The sequence below is a fragment of the Poecilia mexicana genome, unplaced genomic scaffold (genome assembly GCF_051168715.1).
Source record: "Poecilia mexicana isolate PSO_F unplaced genomic scaffold, ASM5116871v1 scaffold_14, whole genome shotgun sequence".
NCBI classification, from domain to species: domain Eukaryota; kingdom Metazoa; phylum Chordata; class Actinopteri; order Cyprinodontiformes; family Poeciliidae; genus Poecilia; species Poecilia mexicana.
Genome location: NW_028263383.1, coordinates 11,194,726 through 11,222,623, shown reverse-complemented (window position 1 = coordinate 11,222,623; position 27,898 = coordinate 11,194,726). Strand labels below are relative to the sequence as shown.

General features: G+C 37.5%; 2 protein-coding genes across 3 annotated transcripts in view; one reads left to right on the top strand and one right to left on the bottom strand.

Annotated features, from left to right (window-relative positions):
- Positions 1–19,673, top strand: part of dpysl3 (dihydropyrimidinase like 3) — a 35,702-nt gene extending 16,029 nt beyond the window's left edge. For both annotated transcript variants that reach the window (XM_014998261.2, XM_014998262.2), the window contains exons 3-14: positions 586–770; positions 3,212–3,376; positions 4,262–4,323; positions 5,136–5,216; positions 6,864–6,932; positions 8,069–8,189; positions 8,734–8,890; positions 9,441–9,582; positions 10,911–11,081; positions 13,459–13,638; positions 15,452–15,605; positions 18,132–19,673. In XM_014998261.2, the coding sequence (XP_014853747.2) occupies positions 586–770; positions 3,212–3,376; positions 4,262–4,323; positions 5,136–5,216; positions 6,864–6,932; positions 8,069–8,189; positions 8,734–8,890; positions 9,441–9,582; positions 10,911–11,081; positions 13,459–13,638; positions 15,452–15,605; positions 18,132–18,226 (1,582 nt within the window). In that variant the 3' untranslated portion in view covers positions 18,227–19,673. The remainder of the gene's footprint in view (positions 1–585; positions 771–3,211; positions 3,377–4,261; positions 4,324–5,135; positions 5,217–6,863; positions 6,933–8,068; positions 8,190–8,733; positions 8,891–9,440; positions 9,583–10,910; positions 11,082–13,458; positions 13,639–15,451; positions 15,606–18,131) is intronic.
- Positions 19,674–21,123: 1,450 nt separating this feature from the next.
- The window catches only part of stk32a (serine/threonine kinase 32A), a 50,411-nt gene continuing 43,636 nt past the window's right edge, over positions 21,124–27,898 (bottom strand). The window contains exons 11-12 of the mRNA XM_015010902.2: positions 25,553–25,617; positions 21,124–24,712 (exon numbers count right to left, since the gene is read on the bottom strand). Of these exons, the coding sequence (XP_014866388.1) occupies positions 24,601–24,712; positions 25,553–25,617 (177 nt within the window). The 3' untranslated portion in view covers positions 21,124–24,600. The remainder of the gene's footprint in view (positions 24,713–25,552; positions 25,618–27,898) is intronic.

Here is a 27,898-nt window from a genome sequence, read left to right as displayed (position 1 = left end):
GATGATTAAAGTGGTAAAAGAGAGCAAAACATGGCAGCTCTTTTTATTTTTGTGTGCCTCAATACTATTGAATTTTATACTATCAATAAAATTTAGAAACCTTCAGTTTTGACAACAAGAGAAGAAGATAGTTGGACAAAGATCTTTTAGTCTTGTGTTTTTGTACAGTGTAAACTTTTTGCCCCCTTTGCCCCTGAGTGAGGCAGTTTAGAAACACTTAGAAAGCCTGGTGTTGCATAACAAACTGCCGGTTGCCTCTAGCACCCGTTAGCTGCTGGCAAGGACACCCTGGCTTCTGCCTCATGTCTGTCTATCTGTCTGTCTGTCTCGTCTGTAAAGTCTGAACCACAGCGGCTTTTCAAAAGCTGCTTTCATAAAATGCTGACACAGCAAAAAGGTGCTACGCTGAAATCAGTCTACTTTCCTTTGGGTTGATTTACAGAATTTAGTTTTATTATTTTCTCCAGTCATTTCTTTTATCGAATGACAGACAGTTTTAGTTATGGAGTTGATAGTAAACGTTAAGAATGTTAATATGGTGAAGAAGCGCCACTCCTTTGTGCCTTTAACACGTCCTCTTCACAGGCAGATTGGGGACAACCTGATTGTCCCAGGAGGAGTTAAAACCATCGAGGCCAACGGAAAGATGGTGATCCCCGGCGGCATCGATATCCACACCCATTTCCAGATGCCGTATCGTGGAACCACAACTGTGGACGACTTTGCACAAGGATCTAAAGCTGCTCTTGCTGGTGGCACAACCATGATCGGTGAGAGTTTTAGGAAAAGCCATCCGCACGCTGATGACAGGCAAAGCCTTAATTATTATTCACAGAGAGTGAAGCCAGAGAAGAGGTTATGGTGTGGGTGAGGGAGCTCAAACAGAAGACAAGAGAAAAGGGAGGGATAGGGGAACGCTGGGCAACTCTCCAAAAAAAAAAAAAAAAAAAAAAAAACAACACAAAAGACTGAGCAGGGGGCTAGGCTGTTGGGTCGCACAGTAAAACTCTTCTCATGGAAACTGTCTCTCAGTGCATGCTTAGAAATGCTATCATAGTAAAAAACAGATTTTTTTTTACTATGATAACAGTGTCAGACCTTTCTGCAGGACTCTGCTTTGCTGCCTGTTTGCCAGCGAGTCTGTGGGTTCAAACGGCGACAGGCGTGCTACTGTAGTAAGCTCTATTCATGAGCTTCATTCACAGAGGGATTATATTCCATGCTGAGACAGTGTGTGTTTGTGTCCTCCTTTATAAGCTTCATTTACAAAATATGATGTTTTGATTAGTTATAAAAATGTTCTTTAAAGGGTGTTGGGTAATAGGAACAGTATGTTGTTGTCAGTGTTGTTAATCTGTTGTTTACTATGTTGTGTGTGTATTAGTGACTGACAGTGTTAGCTGTATTACCATAAGCAGATTGGTAAGCCAGCAGGAGGGCTTCTTTAATGATGGATGAACAAGATGAGTTGGTGCTCAGTGATGCAGTAAGGAACAGAAACGTTATTTTAGTTAAAGCACATACACAATAATATTCACTAATGTATAAAGTTGTTTTCTGTTTCTCATTGAAAAACATGCAAAAAATGATTTATTTTACAATTATGCATGTGCACATCCAAAATCAGTTCTACATTTAACAAATATTTCACTGTTTGTTTTGCGGTACATTTCAATTTCTTGTTTTTGCCAAGCTTTGTCCTGCCAACAATTTTAAGCAGGTATGGAGAATCACCAAGAACTGAAATCCTGAGGGCTGAAAATCTAGTCGTTCTGCATGCATATAATAATTATTACTATGAGAAGAGGCAATGTAAGAGAACATATATGTATAACTGGGTTTTACTATTTTAACACAAAAACAAATGTCTAAAAGTATGTTATTACAAGATTAACACAAATGATGCCATTCTTTTTATTTAAAACAGAAACACAAAAATTATTCCTTCCTGCTTCTAAAACTATGTAACTCATTTAAGATTAGGATTATGATAATCCCACCCAAGACATTTATTTTGTGCTACTGTTTAAAATCAGAATCAGCTGTTTCATATGATCATAACTCTTACTAACATCCTGCTCCAGTGATAAAACAGATGAAAAGTCAGGGATTGACTGCTACAGACATAAGTTGTGACATCATTTTAAAGTCAGGTCATAAATTTACACTGAGGTGAATTACTGGAACATAAAACAGGATATACACACCCATTGATTTAACTAAAGGTTTTCATCTAAACGTGCTTACTGCAGTTTTATTGCTTCTCTTTTTATTTTACAAAAAAGAAAAACACTGCCAGCTGAACTAGGTTAGCAGCTTAAGAAGCCAACCTACAGTTGGCTGCTTGACAGACATGCTGGATAACATGTCAACATGTCAGCTTTCAAAAACATGACCTTGATGACCTCAATGGGCACCGTTCTTTAAGTTTTCAAGCCGCTACTTTCCACACATGAGTTTATGTCATGTAAACATGAAAAATGTGAGATAAATAGTTTACCAAAACTAGAATTGGTGCATTAACTGATCAGAATAATATGCTTCTGTCTAACCAGCCAGTCAAACTGAAATTTGTCTGATTTTGGTCAACTGCCAACTTCCTGAAGGATCTCTAAAGTATACTGCTCAAAAAATAAAGGGAACATTTCACTTTAATTTTGTGTGTGGCTCCAAATCCAGGCCTCCATTGGTTAATAAATTTGATTTCTATTGATGATTTTTGTGTGATTTTGTTGTCAGCACGTTCAACTTTGTACATAACAAAGTATTCAATGAGAATATTTCATTCATTCAGATCTAGGATGTGTTATTTGAGTGTTCCCTTTATTTTTTTGAGCAGTGTATAAAAAACAAAGATTTTCTTTTGACAGTTGAGCCTGTGCATTCAAAAATTCTGCAAAAAACATTGATCATGTTGACATAAACAAGTGACAACAGGCCTCAACTTTTTCAAGGACATGTTCACCCAGATAGGCAACATTCAATGTGACGTCTGTTTACCCCTGCTGACCCTGTCTGAGTGCTGCAGGAACCAGCTGATTACGCAAGATAAACAACTCACACAGAAAGTAACAAAACCAGCAGCCATGTTCGCCTCCTGCTCCCATCCCTCTGCCTGTCTGTTCTTTTTTCTGTCCTCTCTGTCATCATCACCTTATTCTGTTTACAAAACTCTCATTTCAACCCCTCTGCCTCCCTCTTCATCCAACAGTGGATCATGTGATCCCGGAGCCCGGCAGCAGCCTGTTAGAGGCCTACGACCAGTGGAGGCAGTGGGCCGATGAGAAGGCCTGCTGTGACTACTCTCTCCATGTGGACGTCACCCACTGGGACGACAGCGTCAAGCAGGAGCTGGACAACCTCATTAAGGAGAAAGGTAGGCCGTGGTGGCGCAACACGGCAGTGGGACTCATGATTCCTTTTAGTTTCAACCACAGGCTTCAATGTACTTCATCAAAGTGGTGTATTATTGTGAAGTGGAAGTAAAATAATGCACAATTATAAGGGATTCTTTTTGGACAAAAAAGTGTGGAATGCATATGTACCCAGTTCTCTTTACTCTGATGCTCCAAGTGTTCACCTGTGTGCATGAGTCAGTCCAGCTGTTTTGTGAACAGCTGGAGCTTTTTGAAGGCCCCAGTAGTTTTAGCAAAATGAGTATCACAAAAACCAAGGATCACATGACAAGGTGATGGGACCAAAATTAAAGTTCTTGCACCGACATGCAAAACACAGTAAGAAAAATGAATACTGCACATCATCCTGAACACATGGCAGCATCATTGTGTGGAAACACTGTCTAGTATGGAAGGAAAGGTGGTTGGAGTTGAGGGGAAGACGGAGAAACCTAGAAACTGGAAGTTCACCTTCCAGCAGGACAGCAGCACTAAACATACAATAAAATGTTCTTGAAGAAAGTTTATTTATGGTCCAGTCAAAGTCTGGACCTAAATCTAATTGTGAATTTGTGGTAACACTTAATTAAAATTTTTATTGACAATGCCTTTCAAATCTAATTTAAATTTCTGTGTCTAGTAGACCAAAGTTGGCAGGAATCTAATCCAAAGAGAAATTTGTGGTTGTTAGCAAAACGAAAGAACAAAAAATGAAGGGGTATGGATCATGTGATGGGAACATGCTTGTGATTTTCCAAATTGGACATTTTAAATAAAGTCTCATTGTACTGATACTGGATAACAGCAAAATGATGAAGTTAGTAGTGAAGACTTTATCTGGATGCTGATGTTCTTATTTTGTGCAGGTGTGAACTCATTCCAGGTCTACATGGCCTACAAGGATTATTATCAGATGAGCAACAGTGAGGTAAAAAAAAACAAACTTCCAGGATTCATGAAATCTGCATCAGAACCGTGAAATGGATGACAACTGTTATGCAATGTTTTTGGCATGACATGAAGGATAATCAGAGACTGACTCATTATGTTCTTCTGCACATGTTTCTATTCCTAACATACACACACGCACACGCACACACACACACACACACACGCACACGCACGCACACACACACACACACACACACACACACACACACACACACACACACACACACACACACTTTAAAAGTGTTGTGGCAACATAATCATAAACAGTAGCTACTACAAATGGTAAAAATGGTAATATTCACATGAGGTGTATTTTAAGTGAAATAAATGTGAAATGAGGAATGCTAATCTTGCAATAATTAATATATTTTCCATAGGAAACATTTTTATGTGTGTATCCCCTGGTCTGTGATGTGTGCAGTAACTCTGTAAAATAGTTCACGTTCAGACGGTGTGAGGCTGGACGGTTTCTCATGCAGTCATAGATCATTTGGTTTTGGGAAGAGCACATGAGGAAACTAGAATAGTGGCGCTTGAAAAACTGATGTCATGAACCTCTGAGGCACAGCAGCGCAAAAACAACTGCAGCTCATCCCCCACCAGTTTCTCCATTTCTGGAGACCACACGTGGTAATTGCAGTGTGTGTCCTGGTAAACTTCAACTAAATTGTGGGCCTCTGAAATTGGGGCGTATGAGTGACCTGTGAGCTACAGAGTACTGTCTTTTTCTTGTCTTAATGGCTTGGCTTGATCTCAACATTAAAAAATTGTGTTCTCTTTTCCTTGCAGCTCTATGAGGTCTTTACCTTTTTGGCAGAGAGGGGGGGCATTGCCCAGATCCACGCTGAAAACGGCGAGATCATTGCTAAGGTAACAATAAAAAACTTTTCTTTTTCTTTCAGAACTTGAGAGATCTTCAGCTGTTTGTGTTTGAAGAGATTTATTCCTTTTTAGTTGAGTTCAGTTACGTCTTTCACTTTATCACACTGCATCGTCAGACTAAACGCACCATCTGTAATGACTGTATTTCCTGCTGGATAGTAATGTGTGGGTGTAGTTTATACAAGGCTGTCCTGTACGAGGTCAAATGAAAGTGAATCAACTGTAATACTGGATGGATTTAAGTAGTTGCTATTAGTCAGAACTCCAAGATGTGCCTGGATTCCATCACTGAGTGCATTTGGATCTGATTCATTATAAATCTCAGCTCCGGTTTGAAACTGCGACTTGGACGGAGTCTGATTTTTATCAGCTGTAAGACGCAGATTTGTTTGAACTCAGAAAATATATCATAGCCTTGCTTTTGACCCATAAGAACATACACAGCTCAACCTGCTGCTGGAACAGGACAAATCCTTTTGGGACAGATCAATTTTTTGTTGCCAGTTTAATATTTTTCTTACAGAAAAAAGAAGCTTTAGGAGGAAATCCTCAGAGCAGTGGAAGGGCAACAGTTAGAGAGATGACCCTCTTACCCCATCTTATCATTTTAAGTTTTTTAATTTAAAAAACTTAAAATGATAATGCTCATCTTTATGGGATATAACTGCATTTTTGTTTGTTTTTCTTCACTAGACCTAGTGGAAATATTTCATTTTTGGCACTAATGGCTTGCCGTATAGGTAGGTCATGTATGTAAATCATTAGTTTGTTGTACAGTGAAGATCCCCGAGTCTGCCAGGGATAAACCTTTGGATTGTGGAAGCAGGCTGTCATTTGTGAGTTGCATTGAAGATGGAACGTTCCTCATCTTTTCTCTGTCTTTTCTTTCTATGTAAAATAATTCTGGTTCACTCACAGTCTGCTGATCAGGCAGATTCACACTTTCACCTTTTAAACTACAAAAGTCAAACTATCCTTGTAAATGCTTCAAGTGTTAGAACCAAAATGCTTACAGTCAATGTTCCTCCTATAGTTTTGAACATTTTTCTGCATTTTCCATTTACGAATATTAAAACTTAATACTTTTCATGACAAGTATGCAGCTCTTTGGTAAAAAAATAACACTCCATTAAAAACACATGTATTTCCAACATCTTTTGCCCCTGAATTCCTATAAAGCCATTCTGACTGCACATTTTGCTAAGTCAGCAGTAAAGAAGTGAAACTAATATGAATTTGTTCATGGTTTGGTTTTAGCCCAGTGTTGCTAAAACGTATTTAGACATGGGACTTTCATTTCCAGGTGCAGTGAGTCTCAGGGCTAATCTAAGCCAGTTGGTCTGCCTCCATGAAGAGCCAACATTTGCATGCATTGCTCAACAAAACTGCTGCACGTGTGCAGATCCTCTGAAGCAGGCTCCTACTTACATGCGTGTGGCCTGACTGAGAGAAAGCACAGATCTGTGCTCATGAACATCAGAAAGAACAAAACAATATGAAACAGATTTTTATTCATGAGTGTGACCACATCTTTACATCTGCTGAAGCGTTCACACCAAAGAAAACTAAGAGACATTTCTGCACGCAATGGAGCATGTCCTTGACTCTAACAGCTTTTGTGTGTGTGTTTAACAGGAGCAAGGCCGGATGCTGCAGATGGGCATCACTGGACCGGAGGGCCATGTGCTGAGCAGGCCAGAGGAGGTTCAACCCTCACACTTTACTTAACTGCATGAAAAAACTGAAATATTAAAGGAAACGGGGAATAAAGACATTTTGATGAAACTATTTCTCTACAACATTGTGTCTCATGGGTTGGCTTCATGTATATTGATCTTTTTACACACATGAGGTTTCAGGGGAAAGTCTTCTTATTCCACCATTTCTTGCTCTAGAAAAAATCAGCAAAATGAAAGATAGCAGTTCCAACTCGGAAACGTTTCGTCTTTTGACTATCTATTTAATCTCATTTTTTCAAATCTTGGTAAACATAATTTTTGGCATATATCTATCAACATTGTTCATATTTAGTTGTAATTGTTCGGACACCCAAACTGGACATGCTGGCAGGAACTCAGTGTTTGCATCCCATTTTAAAGTCTAAAATAACTGCAGGATATTTTACCATCCTGGACTTAAGGTTACTTATTGTGTCATATGTCAAACTGATACAAACATTAAGTTGTAGATACTTCAACAAATATTTCTTCTGAAAATCTCACGCTGTGTTCTACACTGAAAAGATGTTGAGTCCGTTTGCTCCTAAAGTCTTTGATGGAGCACAAAGGGAAATCATGTGCTGCATCATCTGATCCTATTTAGATTTATCTCAACATCTGTGTGCTAATTTTATTAAATTACTTTCTAACCAGTTTCATTTGATACCACAAAGAGAATCCTCAATATTTCCAGTTAATATTGTGTAGTTCAGGGTTCTGACTGATCCAGTCTGGTTCAACTCACCTGAATCAAATGAATAGTTCATCAGCAGCTCCTGCAGAGCCTTGCTCAGGGGCCAGTTCAGCTGTTTGAATCATCTCTGTCGGGCACAAAGTTTTATGTAATTATAAAGGGGAAAATAAAATATGCAAGTTTTAAATTCTAAGAGGTTTGTCAAGGAGCATAAGAGTTTGGTCAGGTTCAGATCTAATTCTAATTAAATGTTCAGGTTGTTTTGTGAGAAAATCTGAAAATGTTAAGGGCTAAGAAAACATTTGAAAGCCACCACATGCCGTCATTTAGCCCTGACAGCACATAAATTGATATTTTTAGGTAAATTCTAATGGGAATAACATTTCCGTTTAACCTCATCAAACATTGTGCTTGTACCTCCTCTGCAGCTGGAGGCTGAGGCTGTGTTTCGGGCCGTAACCATCGCAAGCCAAACCAACTGTCCACTCTACGTAACCCGAGTCATGAGCAAGAGTGCCGCGGACATCATCTCACAGGCCCGAAAAAAAGGTATTGAGAAGAGTTTTTAAAAATGAGCACCAGGTTACTGACAAAAAGGCGTTTAACTCGTCTTGTTTGTTCAAGGCCTGAACTGAGGGATGTGAATGTAAACTGTAAAATAACACATGGATGCAAAAATAGGTGAGCACAAGAGAAGAAAATGCATTTGGTTGTCTGGTTAAAAAAACTACATTAGACAAAACTGTGCTAACCTCAGATCACCTTCTTTTATGTTTATATGCACTCCCTGAATGACTTTATAAGCTGGAAACCTTTCGATTGGATCTGTTCCCAAGTTCCTTCCTTACAAATCTGGAAAACATGAATCACTGACATGTAAGAGCAAAGGACTGGAAACAAAAGCAGGAGAAAAGATGAGTTCCTGACAGGAATTAAACCCCCATTATCACCAAAATCTCACTACAAACACAAACAGCTTTCAAACAGTTATACAAATACAAAAATCTTTTCAATTAAGATACTGTAAATAAATATGATTATGCTGCTCATGACTGTGGACATGGTATTTTAATCACTGTTATCTCCTTCTCAGGAAATGTGGTGTTTGGGGAGCCAATCACAGCCAGTCTGGGGACAGATGGGACACATTACTGGAGCAAGAACTGGGCCAAAGCTGCTTCTTTTGTTACTTCCCCTCCTCTCAGCCCTGATCCCACAACTCCAGACTACCTGAACACACTGCTGGCAAGGTGAGGCGCACAGCTCTGCTTTACAAGTGCATTAAAAAATTCAAATATCAACACATGTTCATTTATTTCAATTATTTATTTCCTTGGATGATATAAAGATTAACTACAGGCAAAGTAAAATATTTCAAGAGGTTATTCCTGCTCATGTTTATGGCTTACAGTAAATCCTGAGTGCTGAGTAAGAGTCCATTTTTTTTTATTGTTAGACCAAATAGAGCGGTTCTGATGTTCTCCCTGGTTGTTCTGCATATTTGCTTGGAGTAGCACTGACTCCAGCTATAGTACACATATTGTATGAATATTCCACCTTTAAATAAAACTTAATTGTTCTTGACTTGTTTGCTACCTATCAAGTGGATTTGGAAAGACTTCTACAGAAACAGGAAATGTTACTCATATTTATTTTCTGTAGGAGCAAAACTTTGGCTCTCTGCTCACTAAATCTGCTAAACTAAGTAATGACATTTCCTTGTGTTTGCAAAGCCCTGCTTTTGAGAGCAGGCGTCTCTCTGCTGGTAATATTTCCCCATCATTTGTCATTTTGTCACAGCGGAGACCTCAGTGTGACTGGCAGCGCTCACTGTACCTTCAGCGTGGCGCAGAAGGCCATCGGCAAGGACGACTTCACCCAGATCCCAGAAGGCGTAAACGGAGTGGAGGAAAGGATGGTGCTCATCTGGGATAAGGCTGTGGTGAGGCCCACTTTCTGGGGGTTTAAACTTTGAAAAATAAAGATTAAATGTAATATAGCACATGCAAATGATGATATATGGTAACTTTTATAATTATGCCTGACAAGATTTCATATACGTTATTTGGTGTTAAATACTCCTCACCTTTAAAATGTACATTTCTCTCCTTTTTTATTGTTGTCTTATAAGGAAATGTTTTTTCACATGTTTTTTCTGGCTTTAAATGTTCCCTACATCTGAAACCGTTCTTTACTATCCTCTATCCATCTTTAATGCATTCCTCATTGGTCTATTCCAAACAAACTCCTATCCATTTTCGGTGTGTCCTTTTGTCCTTGTTATCGCTGCATCAGGATTTGACTGGACCTTGGCCATGTTTAGCTTTGTTCTGGAATTAAAAGCAGGCTATAAAATTTGAGGAGACACTTGTCTGGGTTAGCTGCTCTGAATCAAAGCTTCAAAATGAGTCTGAACCCAAAAGCTTTTATATCTGTGAATCTGTTTCCTCGTATCAGTGGCTCTTCTCCATAGCTGATAGCAAACTAATACCAGTCACTCCCATTGGCAAAACTGTAGATCCAGCTCACTAGACATCAATGATGCAATGTTCATGAAATTACAGCAATTCCTTGAGAATATTAAGGATCAGTGTAGAGTATTTCTGTCCTGGTTTGACTATCCACATATTATATAAACCAGGAATATGTAAAATTATTGTGTTTTCACAAATAGAACAAATAGTTTGTGAATAAAAAACGGTTTCAAATGGTGGTGCTTCGCCGGCTCCTCCAGGGATTCACGTATGGATTTTACTGGCCCGGATCGACCAAACTTACAGAAATTATCTGGGTACGCCACAAAAACTGTAATCTATGAAAAACTTCCTGTTCAGGATCATTTTATATTTTAAACTAGAGATGATGGAATATATTCTGAACTCATCAGAGAACTTTAAAAATACTTTACCACCAATAACGGACTTTGAGGCAAATGCTAAGTGGATGCTAACTGTTGTAAAGTGACAAGACAGTTCAAAGTGTTTTACATAATAAAAACATCATGAACAAACAAACATTACATCACAGTGACCAAAAGAGAGCTAATAAAAAATATAATCCAATTTAAAATGAATCTGTTCTAGTTATTAGTTAAAGGCAGCACATGAATCTGTGTGCTACTTTCTGTTCTTCAACACCTCTATAAGCAGAACAATGAGATCTAAATATATGCATTTATCTCTAGAGACCAAAGTTACAAAGGTCTTCAATGACCTGGATTCGTCCGTGACAGCACCAGTGATCTGCATGTCTGTGGTTTTTTGCACTCAGACTACAGGGAAGATGGATGAGAACATGTTTGTGGCCGTGACCAGCACTAATGCCGCTAAGATCCTGAACCTTTACCCCCGGAAGGGTCGGATCGCCGTGGGTTCTGATGCCGACCTCGTCATCTGGGACACAGACGCTGTTCGCACTATCACTGCCAAGACTCACAACTCGGTATGTATACAGGTCGAAGCTGTGTTTGCTCTTGTTCCAGGTTCTAAACAAATGGATCCATCCAGATTCTGCATTTTTTTTCTCCTGCTTTTCAGTTAACCATGTTTTTAAGCGAGTATGTTCAAAAAGTGTAACTGATTTATTTCAACAAGTTCCCTGAAAAATGTGAACTCTTGCAGAGACAAAAATGAAAATAACCAAACACAGAAACATCAGATCTGTGGTTTCAGAGGCTGAGAAATTTGGATAAAAGACCAGCTTTTTTATGTGACATTTGTCTACATCTGTGTGTGCAGGAGAGAATGTTCGGGAGAGAAAAGCACATTTTTGAACAGCTTCCAGGGAGCTCTCAGTTCCCCTGAACGGAAATGAAGTCTCAGTGGATGTTCATGACTAATTCCACTCACACTGAACTTGTCACGTGATCAGCTTTTAGTGTAAAGTCGAGCCTCAGTAAATCCAAAACGGCTCAGCCGTGACAGACTAACGACTGAAAAAATGGATTGTTTAAATGCATGTTCCAAAATCTCTTCTGTGGGTGAACATCAGTAATATGGTGCATATTTCACCCAGGGATTTTTTCTTCAGCTAGATCTTCTAATCTCACTGGATCACCAAAATAAGCTAACATTTAAAAAAAATAGAATGTTATACATTCAGATTTATTGCAATATTTTTCTGAGATTTCAACTCAAATGGGGATTCTTGTTATTCAAAAAATACGGGGCAAACGCTAGAAAACTCAATACCTTTAAAGCTGCAGTATGTGACTTTTACAAAAATAAGTTAATTTTTTTACATATTTGTGAAAACTGTTATCAGGTATTGACAGCATGAGACAGTCTGTGAAAAGATCAAAGTCCTCCATGAGCTACTATGACCATCTGCAGAAATACTGTCAAGAGTGGCTTCCTGCTGTCAATCAAGCTTGTTTACACGCTGCTCAATGTGCTAATATGTTTTCATGTGACTTGTTGATTATTCAGCTCAAAATGATTCTCCGCCCTCTATAAACTCCAACAGCCAATCTCTTTTACACTTTAAAGGTAATTCAAAAAAGATTTTTTTAGATTATTAAAATAATGTGCACACCCTTAAAATAGAGTTTTGCAAGTAGTTTACATGAAAAGAGCAATGCTTTTTTAAAATTACCTTCATGAATTGCAGTGTGACTTGTATGCTCTGATATGAAATTACACAGTGCATCGAAAATAGACATTGTGAGTTATGTTTGGCTGGAGACTCTGACATCAGTTGTTTAAAAATACCAGCTGTTTAATGATTGAGATGTTCCTAAATTTAACTCAAGAGCAGAGCATGTCTAAGCAACAGGGCAGTCTTAATTTGATTCGTATGAGCTCAGAAATGTTTTGTTTACTTTTGCATCTCAGAGCTTTTTGTCAGTTTCTGATTCACACATAGACATATGAAGGCTGCATACGGGGGACTCAGCAGTAAAGGAAATTAAAACGTTAGCAGCCAAGAACAAATCCTGGGATTAAACATTTTATTAAAATTCTCAGTTAGGTTGATCTTTAGCTTAATCAAATAGGTTCTTATTTAATGGGTTTTATTAGTGTGAAAGAACACTTTCCTCCTCATGGTGAAACTAAAAGACTTTCCTTTCTGCAAATAAACTGAATCCGTACACTGAGGATTTGTGGGTTCTTACAGGGTGATGTCACTTTTCCATTTCCTGCTCGTTGTCCCTTCAGTTAAAGAAGCATCTACAAGTACAAAACAAGAACACTGCAGTTCTCACTGCTAAAAATGACTTTTGTAACTTGGCAAAATATGAATGTCCTTAGTTAGTAGTCCATTGTATCGGGAAAGAACTTTTATCAGGCTGTGTGTTTACCGGTTAGCCTGCATCTGGTTTGAATTGATTGCTGTTGTCAATGTAAAAAGGGGATTTTTGGAAACGTACACAAGAACAGGCATCAACACAAACAGTCCAACACACTTGGCTTAGTCATGACATCATATTTGGCATGCAGTGAGCCTTAGTTATGTCCTGTTCTGGCCCGAATATGGACAGCAGCAAATAAAAAGGGGGGGGAGGACTGGAGGAAATATGGAACAATGGAACAGGAGGAGGAAACCATCAGAGATCACAGACACGCTGAGAAAGGAGAGTCTGGAGGAGATAGAAAATACACAAGGCTGAGAAAAGGGAGCAAAGGGTGAATAATAATAATAACAATAATAAACATCAAGCTTAACAAAGGTAGATATAGGAACAAGGTGATATTTTGGAAGGAAGGGCCAGTAAAGGTTTAAAGGAAGAGTTTGTTCCTCCAGAATGTCTCAACATTTTTAAAGGTGTCCATAAATTCACAGCTAATTTCTCATTAAAATCCTTTTCTTTGTGTTTCAGGCTGCTGAGTACAATGTGTTTGAGGGCATGGAGCTGCGCGGTGCGCCGCTGGTGGTGATATGCCAAGGAAAGATTGTTCTGGAAGACGGAAACCTTCATGTCACCTCTGGAGTGGGACGTTTTATTCCCTGCTCCCCCTTCCCAGACTTTGCCTACAAGCGCATCAAAGCCAGGAAGCAGGTGAATAACTTAGTTACTGCTTCAGATAGATAATTATACATTTTAGAGGCTACAAATCTGCAACAATTTGCAGTTTAACTCAACAAGTTAGTTAATTACTGATAGTAATTAAATTAAGTAATGTTACCTCCAGGTCTGGTAAAACTTTACTAAAGGAATGAACAGACAATTCTCTCTTTCTAAAATCACTCAACAGTTACTAACATTTACTCAACCAATTTGTTTAAAGATGTATTCTGTGATTTTTGGTCATAGTCAGAGAACTGCATTTAGTGTTTAGTGTTAAACAGTATTATTTAATCCTTTCCTTAAGCAGTCATTTATTGATTTCTGGAGAACAGGTGAGGAAAAGTCATACCATGTGTGTCTGAAAGAGGAACTCAGAGCAAAGAAACAAAGAAAATATGATTTATAGTTGACATAACTTCTGTTTTCTGTGATGTTAACTCCTGGTCTGTTTTCTTTTTTCTCAACTCAATCAAATGTCCTAAAGTCAGCAACAAATAAATATAGGTACAAGAAAGGAAAACTTATATATTAAATGGATATTTTATATTTATATTTCAGGCCTTGATTAATTGTTTGGTGATTTTTGTTTACAGATAATAAAACCCAAAATTCTGTGTCTCAGAAATTTGTGGATTACATTAGGACAATAAAAAACAGTACCTGTAGAAATCCTGACAGGTTTTTCTACCAAACAACTTACCAAATCTACAAAAATATGAATTCAAACGAGCAAAACGAGCAGAGAAGCCTGAATGAACAGCTGAAATTATTTTTGTCTTTTAAATATTATCTTAGACTTTTTGTTCTTCTTTTAACTTCACCTCCATGATAGTAGCTGAGTCTCCTTCCTGCATTTACAACATGCGCACTGAAGATTGTTGATCTCAGCAAAAGCTGGTATTGCTTATGTTTGTGTTCACTGATTGAAAAAAGATGTGATTTTTGAGTTTGAAGCTGGAAACCAACCGACTGGTGGCCAGCTGAGCTCTCGGTGTAACGTCTGGAGTTTTCTCCTGACAGTTTTCCAAAAGCTTTTTAGCAATCTCACTTTCCTCACAGGAGAGGCCAGGAGGACGGTGAGTGCTTTAGAGGGAGCTTATTGAACAGTGTTTTGCTTTCTAGTAAATCGCTTGAATCATCCAGAAACATATTATGGCAGCTTATATTTATTGTGTGCAGTAGTCTTTTGTTGTCAGTTTCAGCAGTGAACTAAAATTTATATATATTTTGTTGAATAGCTGGAAACAATTTGAAGGACAGTGGAAGAAAAGCAATAACAATAAATAAAACTTAGCAACATTGAAACAACTTCATTTGAATAATACCAAGCGGTGCCTGTTTTCCGCTCCCATACTGTGCCAGAGGATTCGCATTTGCAGACGTTTCCTAATTTGCAGCTGACTGTTAATGAGAAAATGGAGCTGCAGTAACAGTGTGCTGTTTATCTTGGTAGCAGTTACTGTTTTGCCTTTATGGATCACAGATGTCTCATTTTAACTTTTAACAGACTTCCAAGATTCCACTGAGTCACCACACCGGCGGGTAGACCTACAAAATGATAGCTTTTTCATTTACATTCACTTCATTTGAACACATACATGCTGTGTGTGTATTTAGTTTTTTTCTGCTCAAAAGTATACTGCACAGTTAATATGTGTGAGTCTCTGTTTTCCAGGAGACTCTGTGAATCTATATTTGTATTTTGTCATAAAAGTCCACCGACATTAACCCGTTGAAACCGTTGTGAATCCTCATTTTTGTCAGGTTTTTACTCCTCCATGTCTAACACATGTCTGTCCTGCAGCTGGCTGTGCTGAGGGCAGTGCCCAGAGGAATGTACGACGGGCCCGTGTCTGAATTCTCCATGTCCCGCGGCGGCACCCCCTCTGCCTCGGCACGCACCTCGCCCACCAAGCAGCCGGTCAGAAACCTGCACCAGTCTGGATTCAGTCTAGCAGGTAACGCCATACCAACGCATCCTACAAGAAAAAACATCTCTGTTCTCTTTCTTCTTTGCTTTGGCGTTTATGTACTGACATAAAGAGAGAATACATGCGCTTCAGTTTCTCCTAATATTGACATTAGCTGTAATGTGAAGCATTAGTGGCATTCATGATTACTTTTATCTTGTTCTCATACATTATTTATTAAATTAATTTCTAAACTGAAACTGTGGTTTTGTTTTTCCATTTTAGACATTGTATTAATTATTCACGTGGAGTGTCTTAGTCTATCCTAAAAACTAAAACAAGGATTTCCTGATCAGGATCTTTTATTCCTGATAGCAATAGTACTGATAGTAAATAAGTAAGTAAGATTACTAAGGTTTAATTTACTTAATTATTAATTTATTTAACATGGAATTAAAGTGATTGAGGACTTCTGGGTAATAAGCTAAATGTCAGCCTTCTTGTTGTGGCAAAGTATAAGCAAAAGTTCAGGCCCAACTTCTCCTTTCAAAGGCAATCTTCTGCTCTTCTTGTCTGTCCATCAGAAACTGGCCAATGAGTAAAAGCACAAGATATCTTTTGTTTCCTGGTACCTGCTTATTAAATTTAGTAAGATCAGGTCAGCATAATTTAACTACAACTTCTTCAAACTGAGTAAGTTACAGTGAAGAGAAGTTTTCCTGACTGATGCTCTAACTGCATTTGAAGTGATTCTGGATACATTTTCCTTCAAGGCTGAAACTTTTCCATTCCAAACATCTTGACCTGTTCTGTTAGAAAGGCCAGTCTGATGTGTGAGGTCACAGTAATGTCACTGTTTGGCATCTGCTCCATCATACAGAGCTCCAGCATGACAGCATGATTGTGCCCATATGTCAGGTTAGCACAGAACAGACTTAGATTGAGACAAGAAACGTTAGTAATTGTTTCATCCAAACTGCCAAATTGTGACAGTCTTTGGTCTTTAATTAGATGAAAAATCATTTCAGCTTTTGAAAGTAAATCTTGTATTTTTTTATAGGTAATAACTCACTTTGAAAGATGTTTAGCTGAATGCATAGCTTGTCTTTACAAGCAAAGCTAACGAGTGAGACCTCGCTGGAGAAATGTGACCTTTGTTGGAAAGAATTCCGACTTTGATTACATATATCTGAGGCTGCTCCTGGTTTCCCAGGTTTTGCAACAGTTTGCGTGATCTTGTGTAAGCATATGTGCGCGTGTGTATGTGTGTGTGTGTATGCATATTTTGAGAATGAGTCCCACTCCTCTTCTATTTTAGTTTTTGTGAAGCTACCACCTGCAGAGTTGATTTACTTGTTTGGAAGGAGATGGAGAGGATTGTTTGATTAGTCACAGTGTTTCATGGTCTGACATCATTCTGCTTTCCATTGTTGTGTTTGCAGATTATTCGATTCGGCCTTTGGCTCGTCCTTTGGAAACTATACTACAATGTCAGACTTTGAATCTTGTAGCTTCTATAGAACTGATGCTGCAAAATGTCACAGTTTAAATATCCAGGGAAACAATCTGAGAAATAAATATTTTCAGTAACAATTATTTTTGTGCCAACTTAGAAAGAGCTTTTAAATAGCACATAAATCTAAACAGTCTGACAAATGGTGTCGCTGGTTTCCAGAGGAGGGTGCCAGATTCTGATTTTGGCTGCACTTTTGTAACACTGTAATGGTTATGCAGGCCTGCGTCAGTCTATAAATCACCGCAGCACTCCATTCACACTGCTACAAAATGTTGGTAAAAGTGCTGTATTTATTATTCACAGACTTGATTGTTTTAAATCAGATTTGATTAGGTAAGCAAATAAATCAAATTGGCAAATTCATCTGGTTATGTAAGTTAGTGAATTAAGTTGGTTTCACCCATTTAATCACTGATGTTTGTGTGTTAAAGTTTTGCAAAGCATTTTCTCGGTTCATTAACTAGACGTTTTCCAAAACACAATGTCAAGATTGGATGATATCATTCCCTATTCCCATGTATAGTATAATAGAAAAAATATATAATTAAGTCATAAAAGTATATGTCCTCTTTGATTTTGCAGGCTATTTGTTTAGTGTTGGTAAAATTGTGTTTAAGAAATAAATTCTACTAAATCTAGTTGGAATAAAACTGCTTTACTCATCTCAGATCTTTTAATCAAATATTATTAAAGAGGCTTAAATCAGTGTAAGTTCACCTCAGAGGTTTAATTTACAGATTTGTGGAAAATGTAAAGAATAACATTGTCAGAGATGTCAATAAACATGTATTCATTATTTCATATTCTTTTTCACATTTCGTCATGTTACAATCACACATTAACACAAACTGTAACATCAGAACATTGGGTGTGGAGAATATTTTTTCTTAACCTTTTAGGCCTTTTAGGCCTTTAATATTCTCTTTTTATTGATTTGAATGCAAGAGACTAACCAGTTACTAAAGCTTGTGGTAATTTACTTAAATATATATTTAACATACCATCAATAACTGCCTCTTCTTTGTCACGTAACGTTTTAACTCTCTCTTCCTCTGTAGGTCCTCCCACCCCAGAGGACGCTCCCATCAGGCCACCTGGTCGCCGTATTGTGGTGCCCCCTGGTGGTCGGTCCAACATCACATCTCTCAGTTAAACAGCAGGACAACACTTCTAGAAGAACAGAGTGGACGATAGAGGGAGGGGATGAGGGAGGGGAGGGAAAGAGGGACAGAGGACCAGAGTTAGTCAAAATTTGAAGAGCAAAACACTGAATCCTCATGCCTTACCTGTCACACTGCTACTATGCTCAGATGAGAATTGTATCCGTTTTCCTGGACAGAACAGAAACAGTTAGAAGTTGCCAACAAAGCACATTTCACATGAACAATGTCAGCCTCAGTTCATGTCAGTGCAGAATACTTCATACCAACCACACAGCCATGTTCTAATGTACTTTGGTAGCAGTAAAACCTTACATCATCACATTTAACCCTGAGAAGGAAATAAAGTTTTTCAAAGGAAAATGGATACTGATTTTCTAGGGATTCTCCTTTTACCCTGCTTGGCTTTTAATATCACCCCCTTTTAGTAGCGAGCTTTCTCCATAGTCAGCAAGACTGAACAATAGATCCCACAATAGCCATGTTTTGTCATGCAGTACCATTGATTAGCTCTAGTTGGCAATGTACATATGGTAGATGTAATGTAGCTTTGTGAATGATGTGGTTGCAGCCTGTTTGGGTTTACCGGACCAATTAAATTCTTTTATCACCTCTAAACACAGGAGGGCTGCTGGACATGGAGCTGCATGGGCCACATTAATATGGGTGACGTGATCCATGATCCTTTCCCACCTCCTCCTGTAGGGCCATACTTACCGTCCTCATTATGTACTGTATTGATGTTAAAAAAGACAATAAGATCAGTGTTTGAGAAAACATAAAGAAAGAGGAAATATTAGAAGTGTTTTTATTATTCTTCATTCCCTAAAGGTTTGTCAGATTTTATTATTTTGCATTCCTTCATTTTCTTGCGTAACATGGCAAGAAACAGTCCTTTGCATTTGCTTCATGTAAACTGGCTGCCTCTGTGACGCTGTGACCATTTCTACAAAACAGAACGATGGAACAGAAAGGTGCTAACAAATAAATACAAACTCTAAACTTGCTGGGTAAAAAATAGCTCTCTTATTACTGCTCTTTACTTTTTTATTTTTAACTAGCGTGGCTCTCATTTGAAGGACAAGTGGAAGACCATCATTCACTTGTGATCCACCTTAACCCTTTAATAAAATCCTCAACACATTCAGCAGCAGCCTGAAAGTAAGCCAGCCTGTTTTCTGATAAGGCAGAGGATGACGGTGCCGTCAGGGAATCCATTCTCTTTATTTGGCCACAATTGAAACAAGATGCTCTTATTATTCTGCACAGTAAGGCTGAGATGAGATGTGGGTCTTGTATTTATGTTAGGATGACAACCTTTGTTGTTACGTTTCTTTTTAAAAATTTTTTTTTACTATTGTGTCAGAACTCTGAGATGGCAGGTCATTTAAAGGTGTGCTGGTATGAAATGTTTCCTGAATAAACATGAGTTGCAGCTGGTGTTATCTCTTTATTTCATTTCTTTGGTCTTTCCCTGTTTGTTCCTTGTAGTTGTTTTGGTTTATTTTAAGGTTAAGGTCACCAGAACCACTGTCAATGTAATCAGGCTATAATATAAAATATTAAGAAAATAATATACTCTCAAACTAAATGACTTGACAGATTTGATTTATTTTTGGTTTGTCTACATAATCCATCAGTTTTCTACAAAGAGAAGAAACAACCTAGAATGGAGTTAGACTTGGATAAAATGTGGTTACAAGATTGGTTCATGGGATGAATTTATTTGGAAAAAATCCATTGTTTTGACATTACTATTAAGAAGACTTGAATAGTAATTGCACTCCACACTTCTACATTTTACTTCTGTATTTATTTTCACTGAAAGTTTAAACAGATCACAAACATTTATGCCTTGAACATTAGACATTAGAATCAATGTAGCATTTCACATAAAGTTAACCAGAAGTTTAAATACACTCAGTGAAATGAATCATACATTTATTTTCCTGACTGTCTGAACTTAAAAATCAGACCAAACTTCTCTTGTTTCTGGTGAGAATTACCGCAATTATTTATACTTGCAAAATGCCACAATAATGAGAGAATATGTCACAAATGTATTTATTAATGTCTTCAAAATTAGAATTTTATTAGCCTCCTTCACATTCAACCAAACAGAAATTAATTTACGTAAATCTAACTAAACTGAAACTAAAGAAATTTGGTCTGACTTAACTTGAGACAGTGAGAAAAAATGTGTGCGTGTTTTTTTTTTTTAAATTGACGTATGTAAACTTCCGGTTTCAAGTTAAGATCATGAATGGAAAATGGATGAAAGAACATCAAATTTTGTGTTGAAGACAATGTAGCAACCCTTTTTTAATCAGGAATATGGCAGCGAATCTCAGAATACATTTCTTTTCAAAATTTTTGTCTCATATTTTACTTTAAACATCTTAATGCCTAATTTATATGCTGAGGTGGCCTGCTTATCTGCAGCAGTGCCAGACAGAAGTGGAAGCATTTATCAACCGAAAATCCCCTCTCCAGTTGAGCCAATATTGTGGAAAGCGCTGCCTCAGCGAAGTCTGCAGTGGAGGAAGGAATGGGCCGTACCCTCCAGATGACCTCAGGGAGCATTTAGCTCAAATCGTAAACAGTGGATGAGTGTGTGTAAGAGGGAGAGAACAGCTCATAAAGCTTGTCAACTGCAGCAAAAGAGGAAGTCTTTTTGGTGCCTCGTGTAAGTAAATGCACTTTTTACTTAACTATTTATTTAAAATGTTGTCTTTTAGTGAAATATTCTCAGCAGTCATACCAAGACTCCCCACATTTGAGCCATTTGTTGTAACACCAGTCAAACAACACTAGAGGGCAGCCTGCACTTTGATGAAACAAGTAATAAAATAATTCAATACACTAGAACAAAGCAAACAACATAGGTGTATTGTTTCCAAAAATGAAATATATTATTTAAGGCACACATTAAAAGTTTAAACTTCATCACAATTGCTCACAGTAAATACACAGTGACAACTGAAGGACAACAGAACATGGGTAAAATTCACAGTTGTACAATTTTCTTATCAAATAATAGACTAGAATTATGCTTAGGATAAAGAATCCTCCCTTTTAATTTGATTTACCTGGCATAAATACTATTTGTAAATGTTATTCAAATGTCAATGTCAGAAATCATTTTGGTTGAATATCACTCATTTTATTCAATACACTCCCCCTTTTTAGTAGTCAAATGCTACTTTAAATGTACAAGTTTGAATAATTATTCCCCAAATATTATTTACACAGTAAAACAGGCTCATACTAATCCTTTAGCTATCCCAACTTACACAAGGTACCATCTTTAGATCTGTAAAGTTACCTCAACAAGAACAAGAACACAAAGGTAAGTCAAAACATTGTACCAATCTGAAATAGAAAAGTGCCATTACTAATGAATTTAAATAACTAAATTTATTTTAAAGTTAATAAAGAATAATAAAGAAGATTGAAAGGACTGACTCACACTGCAGCTAGATAATAGCAGTCAGTGGAGTCATCGCTAAAGTTTATATTTTTATTTAGTAGCTTGAAAGAAGGTGGGGATTTCATCACTTTTACATACAGGAGTTAGCTTAGTGTGATATCTATAAGGCATCCCTCTTTGTGCAAGCAGGCAAATATTTTGAGGGGATGAGCTGATGAGAAATGTTTATTTTAATAACTAGACAATGTTTTGTTGCCTCACATGTGTGCCAGGCGCAGAATCCTGGATCTGAATATCATACAAACAGTTTGCAGAGACAAACTGACAATGAGCATTTCAAATGATAAATAACTGATTAAAATCAACTCAAAAGAGGAAATACATCAACACACATCTGGCAGAGAGTGCAGACGCTAACTGATGAAATTCATCTGTTCATCCCTAAGATTTATTCATTCATAGCATTAGTTGCATAAATGCTACCAATAATGAAAACAACATGTGCAAAAAGAGAAAACAACAATTGGTTTCTCTTTGATTCCCTACTAGGCCATTTGCAGACCAAGGCTAAGTTTGTTTTTTTTAATTCTCTTGGTCAAGGGTAATCAATTATGGTAACATTTAGTTTCCTAGTTTCCCTCAAGATTAAATCATGTTTTATCTTCTTGTTTGATTCCACAAACAAATTTTTCTAGAACTAAAAACCTCAACTGTGAGTAAATCACAAAATTTTTACTTTTTTCTCTGACAGTCTGATATGCTGCATGACACTAAGTGTTAAAAACCTATAATCACTGTTAGCTTAATTAGCCAAGCTAAGCATCAGGATCACTAACCATTTAAATATTGCCCTGAAAAAAGCAAGCCATTCATTTTCAAGCCTCTAATTGAATTCGAATCATTCTTACATCTCTAAAATCAAAGTTTGGTTTTGTCTAATAAGACTAGCAGTTTAATAATGCTACTTCTGTCATGCTTGTATCCAAACTTATATGGATCATAGAGGAACAATTTTTTCTATGCAATGGTTTATTATTATTAAATGTTTCAGGCTCAGCTCCTTAGGCTTTCATACACAGGATGAAGAATCACTTTAAAGTTGGCGGCGCTACATGACAGCTCATGTTTCTGCAGACCTTTCAGGTTACTCTCTGGAATGCAGAGATTATTCCACCGAACTGAATATTTCCTAGAACTAACACGTTACTATCCTGGGACTCGGATGTCACCTTCCAAAACTTACCAGACTCTTTCCACAACATATCTGGCACTTTCTGGAAAACTGTCTGACAAGTACCTAGATTACTCATAGGTACTTATTAGATAGTTTTCAATAACCTCTAGGTTACATTGCAAGACATACCATGTTCTTTCCTGAACCTGCAGTACCATGAGAAACTATTCACCAATCTTGATATTTTTTTGTATTAAGCTTTACTGGAGTATCTGTTCATATGACCAACTTCATAGAGCTGAGCTTTATGGAAGAAATAAAACTTCACTTTTCAGTCACCAAGGAAACCATTATGTCTGGCTCATAATCAATACATCTCAGCACCCCAAGAACAGACAGAGGGGAAGATGAATGGAGCTAAACACAGGAATTTTCTGAAGTAAAACCTGCTTCAGTCTGTCAGCGATGTGAGACTGAGACGGAGGTTCACCTTTCAAAAGACAATGATCCAAAGCATACTGCTGAAGCTCCACTCAAGTGGTTTAATGGGGAGTTTTAAATGTATTGGTAAGGTCTAATCAAAGGCCAAACCTCAATTCAATTGACAATCTGCAGACAGACTTAAAGATTGCTGTTCACCACTGGAAACCATCTAGAGCTGGAGAAGGTTTATTTTGAGGAATGGGCAACAATCCCAGCAGCAAGACGAGGCGAGCTCTTAGAGACGTATCCAGCATGACTTGCAGATGTAATGTGTTTGTTTCACAATAAAAACAAAATGAAATGTTGAAAGTTGCATGTTCTTTAAATGAAATGACGCAAATCCTAAAATAATCCCCTTTTCCAGGTTGTGAGCTAGAAAACACAAGAAATGCCAAGAGGGGTGAATACTTTCTCAATGTACTGTATCAGATAGTATCTGGAAATTATAAGTTTTTCTCCTGAACTTAACTACTTTAATTTAGAGGATACTTTCCTAAACTTAGAGGTTACCATTCAGAACTCACTAGAATACCCGTAAGGTTCCAAATATAGCTTTGAGTTTCAGGAAATTAACTAGTATGTTCCAGAAAGTGTCTGATAAGTTCTGTAAAATCTTCAGGGAAGGTACCAAAAACAGCTACAGAAAAAAACCCCCCAAAAAAACACAGTTCATTATGGAAAGTACCTAGTAAGTTTTGGTACATTTTCAGAAAGAAACGTCTTCTTTCCATTAAAATAACCTTTACCTTCTGTGAAATTACAGCTCCATTATGTAGCACTACCAACTCCAATGTTATAATTAAATGACCATAGTTACCTAGAAAACCTCTCATAATAAAACCAGTGTCAGTACATTCAGGTGGAGGTGCTCTGCTGCCTTGGTTTTGGAAATAATCTGACTTCTTGCTACAGCACTCTGCTCAGAACCGAGGCTGAGCAGGCGTAAGAGCACCAGGGTGACGGAAGGGAAAATGATCCGAGACTCTGCTGGGAGTCCATCCGTTTGGTGACAGCAAAGCAGTCCGTCAGTCAGTCTCTGACATGGCTGCCTCCCAGGGACACCATCTTTTGACGCCTAGCTGCTTTTTAGGTCTAATGGTGTGAAACAAGTGTGCACAGTGCTGTTCTTGAGATTTTACAGACTATGGAGGAGTGCAGGAACATAGAGGACCAGGTGTGAGTGCATGTGCTGACAGAATGACAGGTTTTGCTTGTAAGTTGCTGAACTGCAAGCTGGAGGCAAGTGCAAGTGATGAGGTGGGGATCTGGGAGCAGGAAGCCTATCCTGATAAATAGGCAGCTGGTTCAACATTGTTGTTCTGTCCGTCCTCTATTGCCTTGTTCTTCTCGCTTGTGGATAGTTCAGAAGAATCCACTACGACTTTCCTTGACCTGTTGAGATTAGAACAAAAATCTAATGTTGAGCAGATGATTTTTCACTCATGTCACATTTTAATGAGCCTATTTATTCATCATAGTTCCAACCCAGAGCTGTATATCTCTAAAATGCAACCATGTGTCCATGTGATATGATTTTTAGTTGGTAATTTAATAATTCATCACTAAGTTGTTTCTAATATTTTATTTTCATCAAAGTTGCTAATCCCTAATGTTTTTAACAATTTTTATGCTGATTTTATATTTTTTTATTAGTGTTTTTTCAATGAGAAAGCTACAGTTAATGGGAAGCATTGTGTTGGTTAATGTAACTTTGTTTGGTCTTTCTTGTTTCAGTCACTACAAGAATATCTACATCCAAAGGTTTTTTGTTTTTTTTTGGAGAGTGAAATTTATAAAAGCAGAAAGAATGAAGAATTTGCTCAAGTTCACCTTTTTGTCAATACTTTGAAGTTTTCTAATTTGCCTTCCACATTTATATACTTAGAGTAAAAATGTTATGCAGTGTTTTTCCTCCACCTCGCAGTCAACAGGAAGGCTCCTGTTGATACCAGTTGCTGTGTTTTTGCCTTGATCATACACCCACAAACATACCATAAAAAATCTGCTTTACTTTTCTTTCACAGCATCTCATATGCTTTTATCAGCTACCAAGGCATTAAAGATTTAATTTAATATGCTTCACCCAAGTTTAGAAATTGTAGAATTTGAATCTTTACCCTTGGTCTCAAATGTATTTAATTATTTACCAGTAATATATTTTCAGAGTAAATGCTGCTAGTGTGGTTTCTTTGACCAGAGGGGGTTGTAGTGGAGGTCTGGAAGCTTCCTTACTTTTCTCTGTTGAAGACAATGAAGTCCCTCTGGACGTTGTCCAAACGCTGCTGCAGCTGTCCGTTCTGGGAACAACAGATAAAAGCAGAATAACTAAGCAAGTCAATAATGGCAACCATGTCAAAGGAAAAAAACCATTAGTTATGAGAATTAGGTTTTGTAATAACTGGTTGATCAATTCTTCCTTTGGTTTTGTTTTTATAATATTTCACTGTACTGTACAGTTTATATTACAAATATAGCATTCCTTGCCATGTTTGCTACTTTGTGACGATGACAGTTGCTTTGCAAAAACATTCATATCTCTTAAACTAATTCACATTTTGTCACTTTATACCTACCGATCTAAGAATTTATTTTTAGATTTTATGGAATGAATTTAAAGCAGGACAACAAATTGCCTTCAGGGGACATTAATTATTAACAGAGTAATTTAACTTGACAAAAGATGTGTAAGTTTTATAGGCAGGCCTTGTATCTTTGAAGGACACGTATGCTCAGATGTTTCCACCTGCTTTTTCTGTACTGTGTTCCACTCCATCATGTGAGATCAGGCAGCTCCAGGCTCCAACACCAATGTAGAGCCAAGACTAGCAGACAGGTTCTTTCTCATGCTCTCAAAGAGGCAGAGAGGAAAGAGATCATAAAAATATATAATCACTGACTCACTTTACTCCAAGGGAACGTGAAAGAGAAATGATCCCAGACAGAAACATCAAAGGAAAAAGAAAGTTTTCCTAATATAATCTGGAATATCATTAAATGTTATTTAGATAACTAACCTTTAAGAAATGCCAAAGTCGCCGTCTGAGGATTTGGAAAAGATCTGAACTTTATTGAATTTACTAAGCGTGTAGATTATTAGTGTATCTAAGGAAGTCTGCTCTTATCCTCATTTAAATGATCAAACATGGAGTCCCACTTGTGCAAGGAGCAAGTTTCTGTTTAAGCTTATTTTAATCAGGTCTTAAATCTAGGAATTTATTAATGTCATCTCCAAGGGTTTAAGTCCAACAATGAAAAGAGGACAGGTATGGGAAAAGCTTTTGGCAAATAAAAGCTAAATGATTACAAAGACAGGAAGAGGAGAAGGAGGTTAAAAAGGAATAAAAGAGTCAAAAGGACTAGTGAGGGAATTTTATAATAATCTTACATAGTAAAGCAACAAAGAGAAACAGTTTACAAAGAAGAATCACCGGACAAACAATTTTATAGCAGACAGACAAATGTGTTTTTCAGAGAGCTACACCTGCTATCAGAAAGAAAATAATTTCATGGGACACAAAATGTGACAGAACAGAAAGAACCTGATGCTGGCCTTGAGGACAGGGTGTACTTGTGATGTGAATGGCAGAAAGGACAAAGAAACAAACAAAAGAAGCAAAAGAAAATCAACAAATAGGAATAACGGCACATGTGGCAAAGCAAAAGCATAGATGTGATACAGAGAGGAGATGACAGGCTCACATACTTTACAGACATGACTAGACTTAATGTTCAACATCTGCACAGCCATTTGTTAGCTGGAAACCTGGCTTTAGTCAGGTTTTTGATACAGTGGTATTCACAGATTGCAGATGTGAAACTGTAGCAAAGGCTACAGTTTATAATTATTTAAGGACCCACCAGAAGAAGGATGTTGCCTTAATATCTGTTATAGACTGACGAGATAGAGTAGTAAAAAAACACTGGCCCTGCTTAAAACCCAAATATAAGCCTGATGATGCTGATGATCCCCTACTTGTTTTTCACTCTTTTGACACTGATGCTTTTAAACAGACAATTTAGAGGCTAAAAGCTCCAAATACTGGATTAAACTGTCCACTTAGTGTGACAACCCTACTGAGAAGTGGTCTGCTGGATGGAAGCCCAAAAGGGTCATTCTTCTGAGACTTAGCATTTGGGCTAACAGTGTTTTGTCTGAAGTTATAGTTCTCACTGCTGGAATTATTTCACGGATATTAGTATTATTTATACTGCTTTGTGTAATAAATCCATTTCAAATAAATTAGCAAAACAAGCTGGAAAATTCAAGGTGGACAGAAAAAATGCACTGAAAACAAATTATACAATAAAAAACTGATACAGTGGTATTCACAGATTGCAGATGTGAAACTGCAATCTATATAATTCAGACATATAAATATATAATTCAGACATATAAATGTCTGAATTATATGTGGAAAGTAAATTTTTAGAAAAGGTAAAAATGTGTAATTTTGTGAAATGACAGCAAAACTGATGAATTCTCTTATTTTTGTCAATTAGGTGAGGCAACATAAGCAGCGCAGATGTAGCCACAATACATTAGTTTAGGAAATGAAAACAACACGAGGAACGAACACT